General features: G+C 41.6%; 2 protein-coding genes across 9 annotated transcripts in view; one reads left to right on the plus strand and one right to left on the minus strand.

The window, feature by feature from the left end:
* NIPAL1 (NIPA like domain containing 1) lies at positions 1–14,670 on the plus strand. Of its 3 annotated transcripts, none has more exons than XM_027779334.2 (6): positions 1–403; positions 4,558–4,824; positions 5,916–5,972; positions 6,430–6,520; positions 8,282–8,442; positions 8,586–14,670. In XM_027779334.2, the coding sequence occupies exons 2-6, from the start codon at positions 4,650–4,652 to the stop codon at positions 9,188–9,190; spliced, it is 1,089 nt and encodes a 362-aa protein (XP_027635135.1). In that variant the 5' UTR covers positions 1–403; positions 4,558–4,649; the 3' UTR covers positions 9,191–14,670. The 3 variants fall into 3 exon arrangements, with proteins under 3 accessions (XP_027635135.1, XP_055652331.1, XP_005232210.3); XM_055796356.1 differs by lacking the exon at positions 1–403 and adding an exon at positions 598–750; XM_005232153.4 differs by lacking the exon at positions 1–403 and having other exon boundaries at positions 977–4,824.
* TXK (TXK tyrosine kinase) overlaps positions 12,380–18,727 on the minus strand; it is a 24,884-nt gene continuing 18,536 nt past the window's right edge. The window contains exons 14-15 of one of the 6 annotated variants that reach the window (XM_055796353.1): positions 17,501–17,602; positions 12,380–17,179 (exon numbers count right to left, since the gene is read on the minus strand). In XM_055796353.1, coding sequence (XP_055652328.1) covers positions 17,534–17,602 — 69 coding nt within the window. In that variant the 3' untranslated portion in view covers positions 12,380–17,179; positions 17,501–17,533. Of the gene's footprint in view, positions 17,603–18,727 lie in introns of all 6 variants that reach the window. The other 5 variants (XR_008745865.1, XM_055796352.1, XM_055796355.1 and 2 more) reach the window with 5 other exon arrangements.

An 18,727-nucleotide genomic window follows, 5' to 3' on the forward strand; every position in this document is an offset into this window, starting at 1 on the left:
GCTCGGTTTGGCTCCAGTCTGGGAAGTTCTGGTGCATGCTAAAGGTCTTCAGCCTGCCCCAGAAAGTTTGCTGGGCAGCCCTAGCTTAGCATGTGATGGTTTATTGAGCCATACATTTTACAGATGTGTTTCACTTAACCACGTTAAAAACAAGCGCTTAGCCTTCTACCTTGGAACTATTGATGGGGTAATAAAGGGAAGTGTTTCTTACAACACCCTGGAGCCAGTTCAACCACAGGGAGTCACCGCCAGACGCTGCCCTAGTTCTGCGGAGCTGGGATGCTCAGCTGGTGCAGGCCGCCCATCGCCCGCTGGCGCGGCCGCTCGCCATCGGAACGGCTCGGCTCTCCTCCCCGGTGCGAAGGGGGGAAATGCAGTCCATAGAGGCTTCCAGCAGGCACAAGTACGGCCGGGTCCCCGGGACCTTGCCCTTCGGTGCTCAGGTGGGCTCGTGGGAGTTCCCGGGTGAGGACCGGGACTTTACACCGAGTAACAGAAACTAGACCCCGCTGGGGGTCACTGCTGGAGCCCGGCCTGTCCGCTCCGCGCCCGCAGCCGCGGCAGGGACCGCCACCTCCGCCCGCCTCCCGGTGCCAGGCCGGGGGCCGCGGGCGGCACAGCGGGCGCGCAGGGTGCGCCGGGCCGCGCCCGCCCGGGAGGAGCCGCCCCCGCCGCCGCCGGGCCGCTGCGGAGCCCGCGGAGCCATGGGGCACCCGGAGGCGCTGCCCGCCAGCCCGTCCTGCCGCACCGGTCGGTCTGTGCGGGCGCGGGGCGGGGGGCGGGCAGAGCGCGGGGGGTGCGCGGCGCTTGGGGCGCGGCGCTGCGCGGGGCGTGCGCGGCCGTGGGCGCAGGTGAGGGCGCGGTACATGCGCGGAGGGGGGAGGGGGGGGGGCGGGGAGCGCTCCAGCCCCCTCGCTGCCCCTGCGCCCGCCGCACGGGAGCGGCTGTCGCGACTCCTGCTTGCGTCCGCCGCGCTGCGCAGCGCTGTCACGCCGCGGTGTCACGCCGCGGTGTTGCGAGGAGCGCAGCGCTGTCACGACGCGGTGTCACGCCGCGGTGTGCCGAGGAGCGCGGCTCCATCGCCGGGGAGGCTCCTGCGCCGCCTCTCCCGTGGCCGGCTCGTGTCTGAGCCCTCTTTTCAGCGTCCGTTGTGCATTTCTGTGGATGGGGGTGCGCCGGGGACAAACCCTTGCTGCTTCTCGGCACATCTACGTTCGGACCTTGGTGAAAGCCGGCTTGGTGTTCCCCGGGTTCCTGGCAGGTGTGAGCTGGCTCAGGAGTGCCATGAAAATGGCCACATTACCAGGCTAATCAAAGCAAATAGTTTTCCCGATGACTTGGGACCAGTACCTTCAGTGGCAGAGTAAAAGCCAAGCTGGCTGTCACTAAGGGACCAAAGGGGACATTAGCCCTAGGCTCCCGCAGGACTGCAGAATGACAGCAAGTTAAACTTGCTACAAGGAGCGTGTAGTACCAGGCTGGTGGATCTGCCCAACTTGGAGAAGATGTAGGTGTTGGAGGGAACGTTTTCAGATGTAGCTGAACTGTAGAAACTTCAGAAGTTGCAACAGTGGCTGCCTGAACGCAGACGGGTTCCCTGTTGCCATCGGCCTTGAGTCAGAGCTGGGAGAGTTTATTTCTGCAAGGAGGGGTTCTGCTGACGGGTTCGTGTTGGTGTTTGGAAATGGGAGGAGAAACTAGCTTAGCTGTGGAAACTGGGTGCTGGGCGAGCCAGGCAGCCTCAGAGCTTCCTCAGTCCTTCCAGGTGATCTTCACACCCTTCACAGTGGGCAATAAAGTAACAGTAATTCCTGGATCACCTCCTCTTCCCAGCTCTCAGGTGGTTCTTTGAACACTGGAATGATGTACCACTTTGCATGCGAGTGGAAAAAATGACATGCCTTTTAAAATGAGGGAAAGCTTCTCAGCACAATAAACAGAGATCACAACCATTCAGGATGACTCTTCTCAGCTGGCAGATGGAACAGGCAAAAGATCCGACATGTCTTTGTAAGTGTGAGCAAAGGTGGTACTTCAGAAAGGAGAGAAGCATCCTGTGGCAGTCACCGAGAGACTTACTACAGATGGCATAATTAAATTTTCATAATTTGATGTCATCAAGTCTGCTGGGGAATGGAAAACTTAAGAATCAGTAGAAAAAGTAGTGTCCTGTGAAAGGGAATAAGCTTGCCATTCATCTCCAGCTAAATGGAAGGACACCATTCACAAAAAAAGGAGGGAAGAATGTTACTTTTTTCACTGAAGAAACCCAACATACTGATAGAAAGCTGCCTTTACCATTGCAGGTAGCTAAAAGACCGTATTTATCAGGAGTTTTTATCTTCATGCTTTCTTTTAGGTAAAGGCAAAAAGTATTGCTGGTTTTCACATAAAGCCTGTAGTAGCTGAGTGGTGGTGGTACAACCACGACCAGTCTGGTTTAGCATCATTAAAAGGCAGAGACGGCTAAGGGATTACATCCACTGGCAAGCTTGCTGCTTTTTTTGCCTTGTCCTGGTATGTGTTAGCTAAGAGAAACATTTATGCTTAAATGACTTCTCTGTAATTTTTGTTTGTATTTTAATCTTTAATAATTATGTCAAAACTTTATGCAAAATTCTTCTACTTCTAAGACTGTGCTAATATATTAGGATTTTAAAATACTTTCAGAATGAGATGCAAATTCAGTTTCTTTTACATTATGAAATTGCAGCTTCTTGTAATTATAAGATGGCACAATACTATCTATCCTACGTACTACACAAAAGTAATTTCATGTAGATATAAGTTCTTTAAGATTTTAATCTTCAGCTACAGGGTATGGGCATACTTATCTTGTGGGGCCATTTTTACAAAGTCTTGATTAGCAATACAAAACAACTCCTCTTGAAGAAACTCTCGTGGCAAACAAGGAAATGTGACTGCACAGCCTGAAAAACAAATAGTAACTTCCTGTAGTATGTTTGTTGTATGGTATTCCACAGGAAAGCTGGGAGCAGGTATGCATTCTAGTTCCTTACTTGTAAAGGGTGGTGTCTACCAGTGTTAGTATTGATATTGTCAGGTGCAAATGAAGATATGCTGTCAAATTTCATACTGGTTTTATACTTTCAATATTTTCAATATTCCTTCCTAAACAGTATTAGGTGAATTATCCAAGTCTGCTTGTAGTTAATTGTGCAGTGAAGTACTTTTGACCGAACATTAGTATTTGCAGAGCTGAAGTATGCACAGACACAGAAGCACATCCTTTTCTACCAAGTCTCCAAGTGTTTTTTTCAGTTGAAAAAAAAGTGAGTGTATCACTGATGGTACCACTCAGCAGGATGACTCTTTTATGTGTTACTTTAATTTTTTAATTAAAGGGGAAACATGCAAAGCAAAATTGTTTGTGGCATCTAATGCTTTGTATGAATCACAGTGGACCGAGCTTTTGTACTTCTGCATCAGCTGTTTCGTATTTCAACATGTCTTCACACTAAGACCTCTTATTTCCAAAAAGGTTGTCTTTAAAAGCTATTCCAGCCTAGACTGTCTGATCCATGCTGTTTGCATGATGCAGGCTACCATGAGAAACTGTGAAACGTCAGCCTAGACCACTGTAAGCCCTGTTGCATCATTGCTGCCTGTCCCCTCCTTCCCCACGCAAAACAGCGACTCCGTTTGTTCTCAGAAATGCAATACCTTCCTTTAAAAAAGCATGTCTAGGCTGATGACAGTGAAGTTGCCCCCACGGGCTGCCATAGTAATGATGCTGCTAAGGGTGGGCTGGCTGAGAGTGTGAAGCTTCAGTCCCAGCTGAGGATCACGCGCTCTGCAGCTGCGTGGCAGGGATGGCCAGGGGGACTGGCCCTTGCAGGCTGCGGTCTTCCTCCAGCTAGGGGGCTTTGAGGTGAGCTGGCAATTGCTGTGAGGTGTAATGAGGCCTCCACCCCAAAATTTTATGAATGGTCAAAGAAGATCTGGCTCACTCAGTAGTCACTGTATATGCTAATAAAACATATTAGTGCCCTCATGTAGCAAGAGTTTGCTCCCTTTGTAGAGTTTCCGTCTCTTTTATTTGTTGTTTCCAAATCTCAGGTACAAATGTAGAAGCAGAAGCCTGGAATCACAGCAGGCTTGCTCTAGCAGGAAAGGCTGAAATCATGGGTTTGGCTATATGTTTGTGTTTTGGGGATGTGGTCTGCACAACACAAAAGAACCCTTTCATCTTGAGGTTTCAGGTTAGCTTCCAAGTTTTTAAGTTGAATTTTACATTGAAGATAATATTTGATGCATTCCTTGGTATTGCCCCAATTGCTTGACTGAGCCAATGTAGTGCAAAATATATATATATATATATATATATAAAACAATGGACGCATCAGTGAATTACAGGAGTGGGTAATGACCTGGGGCAGCAGTGTGTATTTTAGGTAGGTTTTGTGAGTTATTTGCATGGTCAGAAATGATAAGTGCTCTGGGAAGACATGGAAAGGAGTGAGCAGAGTGAGGACGGGGCTCCTCCGGAGCTGTGCCTGGCTCAGGAATCACTCATCCTCCTTTTTCTCCTCCCAGGTGCTGTGCTGTCTTTTGCTTGCCATGACTCCTGCCAAGCGTGGTGCCAGATCATCAACGTGTCTGAATCACGCTCTTCTCTCCTCTCCTCTATGGATGGGACTCTCAATGAAACGAACCAGAGCATTTCCATGCCATCTGGAAGCAAGTATCGCCTCTACATTGGCTTGGCTTTGGCAATAGGTTCCAGTATCTTTATTGGTTCTAGTTTCATATTGAAGAAGAAAGGACTTTTGAAACTAGCAGACAAAGGAGTCTGCCGAGCTGGTAAGCAGTGGTGCCTGCCTTGCTCCTGCTGGGGACACAAATGCCTCTTATAACTTTGCAAAATCAAGGTTCGAGTCACAGATCACATCTTTAAAGCCATCATAGTTGAAAACTGTTGTGCTTCAACAGGGAACAGAAGTCCTGTCTTGGCTAGGGATGGAGATACAGTATTATTTCTTTGTGTGTGATTACAGGGACTGGGATTTCAGAATTCCTAGGGCTATGGGTGCAGTGGTGAGTTTTAAGTCTAGTGAGCTGGTGATATTTCCTCCCTGACAACAGTTAGTTACCAAATAAAATGCTCCATCTTACCCTTCAAAATAGCTTTATCTCTCTTTTTTCCATCCTTTTCCCCCCTCGGAAAGTCTTAAGATGGCAACTGGGTTTAGGATTTGTTTTGTGTTTTTTTGTAAAGGAAGTGCAATGAGCTGTAGAAAGGATACTTAATACAAAAGTTTCTACAGTCAGTACAACTATTCTTTCATCAAAGTCAACAGAAGAATAGCTAGAAAAAGACACGGTGACTAATCTTACAATTCCCTTTGCATGGATTTAAATATACAGCATTAGCAGTTTTTCTTGTGTTTGCTGTGTTTATTGCAATATATGGTTCCAGAGAATTTGGGTATTTGAAAAAAATGTGTTACTGAATATTCAAAATGCTTATATTTTATGTCAAAAAAATTAATATATGCAGTGGCATTTTTCTATGCAGTGGCATTTTTCTTTCTAATTTCAAGCAGATTCAAACTGCAGCTGACTGTGTATGAATATATGGGATATGACCTGGGAAGGCACTTTGCAGTATTTCTTAAGATAACCAGCAAGCTTTATGGAGATTTTGCTTTTGCTTGGAACTTTCCCTCCATGTATATTTAGTCAAATATAATTTTTCAGAAGTTCAAGTCACTCACAGCAGAGCAATCAATAAAAATGTCTCTCAAAATCAAACAAAATGTACTTCATGTCACGTCCAGGTAACATGCTCTTTCAGTACTTTGTAGGACTAGATGCAAATGGGAAGCTGTAGTTTTGTTTATTGTAGTAAGGTGATCTCTGTTCTAAGAGGAGATTGTTTTTTCCACTTTCAGGACAAGGTGGATATTCTTATTTGAAGGAATGGCTTTGGTGGGCTGGATTGCTGTCAAGTAAGTCACCTCTTTCCTTTCAACCTATATGTAAAATGCCACATAAAGCAGAATGTTTTAAATAGATTTATTCCTTGATTTTTCACTCCCTTCACTTAAAAGAAATGTCTTTGCAATCACCTTTATGACAGAAGCCATTCTGATATCCCATCTCTCAAATACTGTGCTGTTTAGAGCTCTTTGCAGAGTAACAACCTTTTCTTTAATATCAAGTCAAAAGCAATGGCATTGAATCTATCCAGCTTCTAGGAGTACTTAGGGGGAAAGTATTTAACTTTCTTCAGCCTTTATTATGTCTAAAGGAGGTTATGCAGGTAATTTTGAAGGAAAATTTGCATACATACTGTAGAAAAAAGATTTTTGTTTAGATTTGCTGCCGTACAAAATATTTCTAATAGTATGCCTTTTATTCCACCACCCCCTATTCAACCTGTTCCAAATGTTCTTTATTCTGCAGTGGGATTGGGGGAAGCTGCAAACTTTGCTGCCTATGCCTTTGCACCTGCAACCTTAGTTACCCCCTTGGGTGCCCTGAGTGTTCTCATAAGGTTAGTACAAAATGGAAGCAAACCTTGACAAATGAAGCATTCACTGCCTGAGGGAAAAATCTGTCTTTGGCTGAAAGCAGATAATTTTAATAAGTAAACTGAAAAGCAATATATGGACAAGAAATGCTTTTTGTTCCTTGGTGGAAAGATTCCTTGCTTATTTAGAACTGAGTTTTCTGGGTAGAGGAAATGAGACCACTATATGCTTTCCCAACAGCCTTCCACCTATATTATAAAGTATTTATTAGCATATACCAGATACACTGCTGATGCACAGCAGTAGAAGGCTATAATTTATCTCTTCCTAGAGAACTGAAGCTTTTTTAAAAAGTCTGATCCTGTTCTTCAGTTGTGACAAAACTTTACAAGAGAGTGTTCTCCCACTAAAATGTTTTAAAAAACATTGCTGTTTTGTAGGAGCATAGTTTCATGTTAAGGCACACATAATAAGCATTAGGGGTTTGCTTAGTCTTTTCCAAGTCCTTCTGGAAAGAAGGCAAAGAAAATTTTAGCTTTTTTAATACGTACAGTTAAAATTTGTGGTTCTTCTGAAATATGAATGCCCTTTACTCGCTCATTATTTCCTGTGTGTGAAGAAACAAATGATTTCCAAGTACTTAAGCACAGACATTAATATGGCTATCACAGAAGCAGAAAAGACTTGGATTATGCTTACAACAAGCTTTCTGGGAAGTAATTTTTTTACAAAATGGAATTGCTGTATTTTAAACGTAAAACTCTTTATTTTTAAGTATATGAAACACTATGTTTAAAACCATCCTGGGCCATGTATTTTTTTTTAAAAGATGCTTGCAGTAATCTAACTGCTAAAAATGCTGCTGTTCTGTTATAGCAAAACCAGTGTAATTCGGTCACAGACAGCTGTGCTAGGATCAGCCTGTAGGTAAATGCAGACTGACTGGATGCCCTGCTGCTGTTTTGCAAAACAGCCTGAGTTTGAACACCCTCTCCTTTGATATGGATAAGCAATCTCTCCAATTTTCATAAAACAGAGATCATGAGAGCTTCATGTCAGTAAGCTCGTTACCCTTGTGCAAACAAATAGCTGTAATTTGATCAGTGGGTTGAAAAACTATTTGTGAGCATGTCCACACACCATTAAGCCTGTGTCTGTGCCTAAGCTGTGCTCTAGCTCGCTAATCATGTGCCCTGTGAGGTCATCTCATTTGGGCAGTGTTAGGATTTTTAGGCTAAATCTGGAACCCCTTGGAGAGCCTGAGATCAGTCCCGTTTGAACGCAGAGATGTGCCTTCTCTGTGGTTTTGGGGGAGTCCTGGCAAACCAGGCAGAAACCGTGCCTGGGTGGGAGAGCCCAGCGGGGGATGAGGAAGTTTCCAAAAGTTGCGTGTGTGTTGGTTCTAATAGCAAATTAAGTGCTTTAAACCATTTCTAGAAGAGAATAACAGCTGGTCAGTCTGGTCAATCTACAGGTGTGTGAGAGTGCATACCCCTGACCCAGGGCATCAGTAACGAGAAGTTCCTTGAGCAGTTCAGACCCTGAACAACCTGAAGGAGAAAGATCACGGTTGTTAACCCCCCATAAAACCTAACCTGACCTGACCTTCTTGGTCCTGATCAACCTTCTTGCAAAACTCCTTTGAAATTGTATTGTTTCAGGCTGGTTTCCCATATATCCAAATTCAAAAGAGGTTTTGAATTACTGTCATGTTACACAGACAGATTTTGAATGTCTCATGTAGCTGGTGGAGCTGAAGCTCTTATTTGTATTTTGCTGAACAGTGCTATATTGTCATCCTATTTTTTAAATGAGAAGCTGAATATTCACGGAAAGCTGGGCTGTGTGCTGAGCATTTTGGGGTCAACGGTCATGGTTATTCATGCCCCCAAGGAGGAGGAAGTCACCTCACTAGATGAGATGGAAAGAAAGCTGCAAGATCCAGGTCTGTATGCAAATGTCATGAACGTGTGCTACAGTTCATAGCGAAGTGTTCAGGACACTGAATAACTTACAGCATGTACTTGGACGTAGTCCAGTGGTTTATCTCATGTGCATTACTCTTCTTCCCTTTCCTCTTTCTTACAGTGTTTGTTACGTTTGCTGTTCTCCTAACAGTTGTTGCCCTCATGCTGATTTTTATCGTGGCTCCAAGGAGAGGTCAGACAAATATACTGATCTATATTTTAATTTGCTCACTCATTGGTGCCTTCTCTGTCTCATCTGTGAAAGGCCTGGGCATTGCCATTAAAGAAATGCTGGAGCAGAAGCCAGTTTATCGACATCCACTGGTTTTTGTTTTGGTGGGCATCTTAGCGCTCTCAGTCAGTACTCAGATCAACTATCTCAACAAAGCATTGGATGTGTTCAATACATCTCTAGTGACACCTATTTATTACGTGTGTTTCACCACAACGGTTGTGACATGCTCTATCATCCTGTTCAAGGAGTGGAGTAGTATGGACCTGGGTGATATCACTGGAACCCTGAGTGGATTCTGCAGTATCATCATTGGCATTTTTCTGCTGCACGCTTTCAAAAATACTAACATCACTTGGAGTCAGTTGATGTCCACTGTTGCCAAAGGACCATCATTACCACACCATGAATACGAAACCTGTCACACTTTACTGGAAAGCATGGAAGACCCAGCTTTGGCACATGAGGAGGACAACGTTTTATTCAGTCAGTGAAACTCAGGCGGTGTTCATCATTGAAGTATCATGAATTGCAGACTCAGTACACCTGTGTCTGCCAGAATGCTCTTCTTTTCTGCAGTTCTCTGGAAAACTGTAAGGCCCATTAAGTGTGGGGCACTCCTCTGTGTGCTAGTTGTTGGTAGTAATGAATGAAAATGTTCAGTAATTAATATGACAGAAACCTGATAGTGATTGTATGTTAGGCATTGAAAAACTTTGTCCTTTTCTTAAGCAGCATTTCCTATTGGAGAATTTTAGCAGAAAAGAATGGCCTTTGTGAGCAATGTTTCCAAAGTGCAATTTTCCCATCATGATGAAAGATAATCCTTGCTGAAGTGATAAGTACTCTGCTGTTATCTTACTGAGGCCTTAATATTTCCAGCTAGCTTTCTATTTTTATAATTTACTGCCAAGCAAACTTGTAGATGCTCTACATGGAGGGTATTCATTGGAGATACAATATGAAGAAAACAGTGTTTAACCCTTTTAGCTTTTAATATAAAATCTTATGCAAGATTTTTTCACTTTTGATCGCCTACCAATGAACCTTGAATAGACATCACACAAAAAAATTATTAAATATGGTTCTTGGTAACCAGTCTCCTTCAGAATCCATTTTTTGACAGCAAAGCCTTAGCTCTTCTACCCAAGGAATCAGGAACAGATTGCAAATCCATAAATGTACATGTACCTTTTTATTTCAAAGCTATGACCAATTACATTTTAAGAAAAAGCACATTCATTAAAGGCCTGCAAACAGTTGCTATTGGCTCAAAAAATTACATAAGATGAAAGAATAAAGTATTCAAAAGCAGAAGAAAACCAGAATGTGCAATTAAGAATTTCCACTCTGTTTTATACTACTTTGAGGTTTAAGAAGGGACTTCACTTTTTTCCATACTTCTTCCTAATATTTCCATCTATTCATCAAAATTAAGCTTTTCAAAAATTTTTCTCATTTTCGGGAAAGGTATCATTGTTTCTTAATAGCAGAACAGTCCTGTTATCATATATTCCGTTATTAAGGCAAAATCCATTTTCCAATCCATCTGCTATTTCTAAAAATACTAGGTAAAGGAAGGGCTGTAAACAAGGGGTAAGAAACATCAAAACATCTTTTGTTTTAGTTTGGCCTTTTCATCTTTTCTAAAAATGAGTATTCACCACTATTAAATGTTTTAGCTATTAACCCACTGTGGGCCTTGAAGATTAGTATCTGTACCACAGTATGCTCCTCAGTTGTGGTCACTGATCTTTATCTCACAAGAAGTTTGCACAGTCCATGGTTTACTCATTACAATCCCCTTTGTTGCCACTTGGTGAGCAAGAAAGTACCTTCAGCAGTCAGATGTGTGGGTCATGACGAGCTCATCAGAAAGGTAGTATTTCCAATTCTTGGGGTTTTGAGTGTGAGTCTAGAACATTTGCCAGAGGATGCTAGCATTTCCGCAATTAAAAACTGATTTTAATTAGCTGAGATCTATATGCCAAGCAGAACCTCCTCAGCCTCCTTGGGCTGTATATTCTCTAATGTTCAAAGAGTGTAGTAAAAGTGGATACTTCAGGTGGATAGCGAATTGTTCCGTGAAAAAAAGCTCTTAATTTAGCTGTAAGAACAAAAAGGTTGCTGTTGATATTTCATATATGTTTGTGTTGTGCAGTTGTGATGCCAAAATGACACAGAGTAACTGCTCAGAGACAAATTTTGTCTTTAAGCAGCAAAGGTATTTATTTCGTGCAACGTTGGGGAGCTAGCCGGTTCGCACTGGACAAACTAGCTCCAAAGTTTTCAGTGAAAAGTCAGGTAATTTATACAGTTTTCATGAGAGGTTACAACATCTTTACATACATATTCATTTGATTTTGACATCTAATCATCATATTCATAATGGGTGGGGTCTAGGTGGAGTAAACCTTTCAACTTTCTTTGTTCAACAATCTCCTGACTCATGGTCTCCTCATCTCCTTCAGGTGCCCACCTTATCTTCTCTAATTATTCAGAGTACATGCCTTTAATATCGTCAGTGGAACCATTTCTAATTATTCAGACAGGCTGTGCCATCTCTCTATATCTTATCTCAACACAAACAGCATCACCCAGAGCATTGTACCAAGCTCATCCTGACTAATCTTTCTAAGACTTTGCTCTGTTTCAGTTGTTTCCTTTTTGAAAGATAATCATGAAGTACCTCAGTTGTTAGTTGTTTTTAATGATGCTTTAGAAGTTATCGAAAACTAGAAAATAACACTAGGGATACTAGCTTAAAGTTATTTCTTGAGTTCCAAGCACCTTTTTTTCACTTGGCTAGCTTTGTAGTTGACATGCCTACAGGAAGAAGTAGAAATTCTATCAATCACCTTATTTCTAAACCCTCATTTTTACAATGAAGAGCATATCTGAAAAATGTGATACTGGAAAGCGTGTCCAGTTCTTCTGCTCACAGTACTATGTAAAATACTGCAGGTAGAGAAGGCCAGATGTCATTAGGCAATGGGTATTCAGGTTATCAACTGTGATTACCTAGTTTGAGAAGTACATCCAGCAGTACAGGAGGTGGCAGCAGTGTTACCAAGTACATTCACCAAAAATGTACTTTTCTTGAAAATATGACATTGTATACAGCTTTGGAATATTTTTTAGCTTCCCAGGTGATAAAACGTGCCACAATTCTTTGCTGTTAAAATGCATGTGTTAAAAAAGCTTCAGAGAAGAAAATTTATAAACAGTTTCATTATTTCCTAGTTAATGTAGGTAGTACTTTGGCTTTATCGGCCACATTCAAGGTACAAAATCTTTATAGATAAAAACAGGTAAAACAAATAATAAAAAGACCAAAGATGGAGTTTTCTTTACAGTTTGCCTTTTAACAAAAAATTGCATTGCTTTTCACTGTGAATTACTCATACAATTTAAAGAATAACTGGAGAAAGTATTGATTGACCCTAAAAAGAGAAAAAGAAATCATTTTGTATAGCTCGTGGCCCTTCTGTTTGCTTATACAATCATCACTGTGGGGTGACCAAATGGGTTATTTGTACAAAAAAGCAACCAGTCCAATTCTTGAATGGATGTGTGTTGGTGTTTTTTTAAGATACTTTCTTTGAGAAGGGTATCTTTTTATACCAACTCCTGGCAGTCAGTTAACATATACCAGGAAAAATTCTGTATTTCCTACTGGACTCATGTATCTGCTTTTATACATAAATAACATCTTCTAGGAAAATAATGTTATTTTCCTACAATGTCAGAAAACCAAGTTAATGCTTATTTTCTTGGTGTACAAGAAGTCTATCATTTTAAGAAGTAAATTATTATGTTTTGTATAAAAAAACTTGTGCTATAAGAGACATTATTTTTTAAAATGTTTATATTTAGTTATTAATTTGGAATAACTTTAATTTTTTAGTGAAATTATGCTAATATTGCTCTTGTAATAAATTATTCCTGGATTATGTACTAAATGATCTGGTTTTTAAAGAAAGGATAAAAAGGAGTGTAATTCATATTTCTGGTAAGTATTTAAACACTATCTATCTGATGGATCCAAAGAGAATAATCCCGATTTTAGCAGCTGGTCCTAGGTACATGTAAGTGGATCCTAGGTGAGGAAGGTCTGACTAATGTCCCTGCAGTTCATGTGCATCTGACCTGATCACGGCCTCCTTTTAGTAGCTTTGACTTTTACTAGTTTTTCTGATAGGAAAGCAAATTTCCTACTCCCCTAGAAAAACCAAGTGTGAAAGTACTATATATTCACCTTGAGCTAAAAGGTCTGAAATGTTATGATGGAACTGGAGAGAAGAGTATGGGTAGATCTGGATGTTTTAACTTCTTCTACAGAATTACCCAGTTTTTCTAGATTTGTTCTGTACAAAGCATCGGCAAGGAAAATTTAATGCTGATGCTTAGTGGTCAAAAGACAGGGATTTTGAGGGACAAAAATAAGGGGTAAGTGAAAATGCCTTTCCATCTAAACTAGGGAAGAGAAGCCAAAGCTGATGTGTTAGGGATCTCTTTCTCATGGCCAGTCTTGATGGAGAGTATTTCAGTGAGTTGTCAGGTTTTCCAGGCAGTGAAATTAACAAAAGACCAAAGGAGAAATGTGAAATAATCCAAGGAACTGATGAGGCTGGCGGAATACAGGCACAACACGGGCATATTGACCCTGTAGAGTCAATGTTGTGGAAGCAGGGTAAGAAAAACATTTGCAGACCCACTAATGGCTGAGACAAACTAGTCACAAGTAACCTACTCTCATTATAATGTAATTATAATAGTAAAAGTAACTCCCCTTGAAGCAGAAACTTTGAAAAGGTACACACACACACACACACAACCTCTGGAGCATGCGTACCGTATATAATATTTTTAAATGAGTTATAGCCAATCATGTTGTATAGCAATTTGCTGTTTGTTCAACTGTATATAAATGTCCTAAAACCAGGAGAAGGAGCGTTAAGTTTGGATTTACCACCTAGCACCCATCTGTGCAGACATGAAATAAACATCTCAGCTGTGGGTTCATCAGCTTTTGCACACCAGGTGATGAACCCTGATTTGGGGACAACAAAATGAATAATATTATCTAAAGTAATTTGAAGTGTTTTGGAAAGTAGGGCACATGGTTAAGAACTAGAACATAGAAAACCTCAGAGCCAATACGTTGCTAACCAAATTACGGCTTTTACATGCGGATACAAAACAAATCTTGGCAACTAGTCATTACTACCATACCTCAGGACAAATTAATGAGCAATTAAATTCATTACATAGCTACACTGACTGACTAAATGTAGGTAGGTCAAGAAGGCTTGGATAGGTTAAATAATCTGCAAGGAGACTGGAAGGAAATACACAGGTATTAGTCTCTATAGAAACCTGTTCTACCATCTTCCTTTACCTGCCTTCCCAGCCACACCTAGAACAGCCACGCTATAAAGAATTTCCATCCCAGAGTACAGATTCAAAACTTCAGCCTCTTTACTCATCACGATGGCGTCCTGGAGCTACATGGGGAATTACATACTTCTAGCAAATGCCATTCACTTGCTGTTTAAATTCCAGCAAAACAGAATTGGCACTGTATTAGAAAATACTACCTGAAAGAAGGTTGTAGCGAGGTGGGTGTCGGTGTCTTTTCCCAGGTGACAAGCGATAGGATGAGAGGAAACAGCCTCAAGTGGTGCCAGGGAGGTTTAGGCTGGATATTAGGAAAAATTTCTTCACCAAAAGGATTGTCAAGCATTGGAGCAGGCTGCCCAGGGAAGCAGCTGAGTCATCATCCCTGGGCAGGGGGTATTTAAAAATACTTAGGGACACGGTTTAGTGGTGGACTTGTCAGCTGACAGTTGGACTTGGTGATCTTAAAGGTCTTTTCCAACCTAAATGATCCCTTGATTCTTTTAGCAGAGTGGGTTTCCTGTAGCTCACTTCTTTCTGACAGGTTTTAAAGTGGTTCACAATGGGATGGGCATGCTGAGTGGGAGCCAGGCTCGTGCTGTGTGCATGGCGCTGGTGATGTGCACTTGTGCGTCTGCAGGGTCACCCTGTTCACAGGGCAGGGGGGAAGCTGGGCTGAAAACCAAATGGTACTGCAGGTACATGTCACCACACCTGCACACATGAGTAGCTGATTGCATTACTCATCAGAAGTACTTTTAACAAGGGAAGCCACTTCACTTTCTGAAGATACATTGCAGTTTGTCAGCAGTGTGGCTCTTTTATAGAACATAGATACAGCCTAAGCAGCACAGCTGGTGCACAGAAGCTGGGAATTCTGCCTTTTTTCCTCCCATCCATAGTACTGACCTGCTACAAGTTTTCTTCTGTTTGATCAGGGAACACCAGCTGAGCTTTTCATCAGGAAACATCAGCGCTCAGAGAGCCTTTGACCAGGCGTGCCCTGTGTGTGGGTGTTATGTCGCTTCCTAAGCTTTATGGCTCTTCCAGGTCTCTCTTTCATCACACAGAAGTTTTAAAAAACCAGCTAACAGCCATCTGTCTGGCCACATGTGCTCCGTTATGGTCAGTGACGTGGGTGGCATGCACTGTTCACCCATACAAACACTTCCATTTTTGCCTGTTTCAGTACAGTCAAGAGTCTGATTGGAGCTTAGAGGCACCACGAGGACTAAGGTGGCCTATAGTTTTCATGTATGGGTGTAGCTGCTCAGGTAAGTAAACACACTGTAGATACCTGGCCTTTGTCCTGTAGACCTTTCTTTTTGCTGATTAAGCACTAGTTTCACTGACTGAAGTATGTTGTAGCGCTTTTTCACTTATTTGCTGTCAGCCTGATGATAGCAACTGTTAAATTTATCTGCGTCAGAGTGTTAGTAACAGCCTACTTGTAATTTTCCCAAAACAGCCTACAGAAAGACCATATTGAGAAGCTGAAGCCTGGTAGGCAAGCGTTCCTGGCTCTGCGTATTAGACCAACATGTTTCAAGGATGGCTGCGTGTTCACCATGGGACAACTCAGTGAAACAGGCGTGAGCAGGATACTTTGGTTACATAAACCTAATGGAGCTGGCTTTTACTGTATGGTACCATCGTGTATTACATATTAACTTGCAGAAATAAATGTGGCAAAACCAGTTTTACAAAAGCTTTTAAAAAAGATGCCTCATACGTTATTAAAAGCCCCCACGTACTTTTATATTGCAGAGACAGTTTGAATTTCACATTTGTAGCACATCATCTGCTGAAAAGCCTTGTAATTCTGTGGGCTGGGCATAAATTGTGGTGAGCTCGATGTGTGTATTGTGTTATATAGATCTGTATTTAATCATAGGTCTGATAAGGAACTGAATGTTCATAAATAAGTCAATTATAGAAGTAAACAGTGACATCAGTTGATAGCAATTCTTTTAGCAGATCATATGAAACAACAGGGATATCCTGCTTCACTTGAAGCAGAAATACCTTAGAAGTGTGTTTGAAGGTATTCCCAAATGTTCAAAAAATAGGACTAACAACTTCCTTTCCCAAGGGATGATAGCTATCAAAATACTATTGCAGTAAAGATGAATGATTAATGCCAGGACTGGATTTGACCAAGAGATGCCGTCATATTCTGGAAATTCAAAACTTGGGTTGTTTGGTATATTGCATTTTATTGCTACAGTAATTTTTTATATTTGGAAATAAAAAAATTAAATTGTGTGTAACTCAATGATTCTTTAGCTAATGTGTTTTACATATTTTGTCTACAAAGTGCTATAAAACTAAATATTGTGATGTATTTACCTATATATAATTCACAATGCAATCACATATGTAATGACTACTTTATATTAAAAAATCAAGAACTTCATCCGCCTTTTCTTCTCTATAACGTATTTGTATTGACCACAATTAAGATTTAAAAGTTAAAGTGAACAATAAGGTAAGAAGTAGGGTTATAGACATTGTCCATGTCAGGTATCACAGGATCAATCTGAGCTAAACTAATGCAAAACACTTCATTTTACTGTCGGGTTCCAGCTTTAACTTGCCCGTTAACTTGCAAAGGGAGGACTAAGGCAAGCACGGGCATTTGAGTAGGCAGCAGCAGGTGAGAAATGGGAGACAATACTGGAAAACCGTGGGAGACATTTAGAAAAAATAATCCTTACTCTTTGTTTATACAGAATTGGTAGAGAAGACGCCTTGACCTGCGATGCAGGTTTAAAATGCTTCAGGGATGCTCAGTCTTTCCAGCTGCTCTGATGTGACCTGGGAGCTGCTGAATGCTAACTGCTGCCTTTGCTCCCTTTGCCTGCCTTTATCCACAGCAGTAGGTACAGGCACACACGTGGGCGCTGCTCCAGCAGTCGGTCACTTAGCTTGCTGCCCCTTCTGGAACCCTGCTCCATTTCTTCAGTGTCGGATGCTTTGCACTGCAAAAGGGCTTGCCTTTAAACATGATCTAGCTAGATCTTAATCAGAGGTTCTTCCATCATGTTTTCTGCTGCCAATCAGTATTCCCCGGTGCATAAGTCCTATTAAGTACCAAATAAATAATACTGTTACAGGGATTAGTGTTAGCTCTGAGCAAAATAATAAATAAAAAGGCCTATAAGGTGAGTAAGCTTTGTTACTTCTTTCCAGACAGGATATTTTTTGCTCTAATCATGAAAACAAAGCCTTGACAGTCCTGAACCAATATCCCAAGTTGTCTTTCTCAAATGAGTAAAAATTAGCCGAGCCCGAACAGCTGCTTCTATATGGAGGATGCTGGTACTGCAAGTTAAGTATAGAGACTGCTGTAAAAGGCTGAGGTTTTCTGTACCAGCTACATTATTGACATGCTTAATGCTAACCTTTCAGTAAATATATTGGTGTAAATTCTCTTGTTATCCCATCTCTGTTATATCTGTGAGAGTCTCTATTAACTCTGCAAAAGCAGGACGTCCTTCAGGTTTCTGAAAAGAAAAGCAGAGGATAAATTTATGTTAGCAGATAGGTAAATTATAGTACCTGACTTCAGAAGGTGGTTATAAGTACATATGAGCTACCACTTTAAAATTACATTTTATTTTATTAATACAGAAGAAAAGATCAAGTTTATAATTTGAGGGAAAAAAATAATCTCTTCTTCATGACACCAGCAGCATGAACACAGCCGTTTTTCCAAGAGTTCTGGAAATTTCTTTATTTTAATTCTGGACCAGAATTCCTATAGGATTTCTCCCCTGCAACAGGTCACTAGAAAGCCCTACTTCTCAGGAAATCATGATACTCTGGAATGTTTCCTGGGTTGCTGAAAAAGGATCTTCCCTGCTGTATCATTTGATGTAGTACAGCTCAGTAAGGAACCAACTTCTAGCTGATGGCAGACAGAAGACAAAACTTCTTCCCCATCTGCTGGCTGGCATCCTGATGGATGTTTGCAGTAAGCAAGCAAGCTAGATGCAGTTGAGATTTCAGTCTCTTAAGCTTTTTTTACTCAGGATCTAAAAATTTCATATGGGGTTAAAAGATTGGCAAGAAAGGAGAAGCAGGATAAAGGAGACAATGGAAGCATCAAGGTTTCCCAGCTACCCGCAGTGTAGGCCTGGCTACTTACATGAAAGCATTGCATGCAAGCTTCTTCTGAAACTACCTTTTATTTAAAATTAAAGATTTGTTTCCTGTAGACACCAGAGAAGGAGGGACCTGAAGGGGTTAGTCAGATGGAGAAGTTGATGAAATCAACGTTTTGCTATCAATATAGAAAGAAATAGGTGCTGGAGAGATGGAGAAAGAGCATCAAGTGCTAAATCAGAGCGGCAAGTGTGAAAGGGGTGCAGCCTAGGAGCTGCAGTGATGTACAGAGGTAACTGATGTACACTTCAAGAATGGGGTTTAAAATCCATGTCTAGTGGGCATATCCACTTTGTATGTGCATGTGTTAAGGTTATCATTCAGAGCAGAGCTAGAGAAAGCCACGCATGACAGAGGTGTCAAAAAGGTATTTGATACAGTAGAGAAGCGAGACAATAGTGGCATATTCAAAATCAGGGATGCTCTAGACCTTGTCCAATATAGATGATGTGCTTTATATTTAT

The sequence above is a fragment of the Falco peregrinus genome, chromosome 2, assembly GCF_023634155.1.
Source record: "Falco peregrinus isolate bFalPer1 chromosome 2, bFalPer1.pri, whole genome shotgun sequence".
Lineage (NCBI taxonomy): Eukaryota > Metazoa > Chordata > Aves > Falconiformes > Falconidae > Falco > Falco peregrinus.

Excerpts from the sequence above, each read along its gene's own strand:
- NIPAL1 (XM_005232153.4), top strand. The coding sequence starts at position 4,470 with ATGGAAAGGAGTGAGCAGAGTGAGGACGGGGCTCCTCCGGAGCTGTGC. Across the intron at positions 4,825-5,915 it reads CAAAGGAGTCTGCCGAGCTG|GACAAGGTGGATATTCTTAT; the intron begins GTAAGCAGTGGT and ends TTCCACTTTCAG. Across the intron at positions 5,973-6,429 it reads GTGGGCTGGATTGCTGTCAA|TGGGATTGGGGGAAGCTGCA; the intron begins GTAAGTCACCTC and ends TTTATTCTGCAG.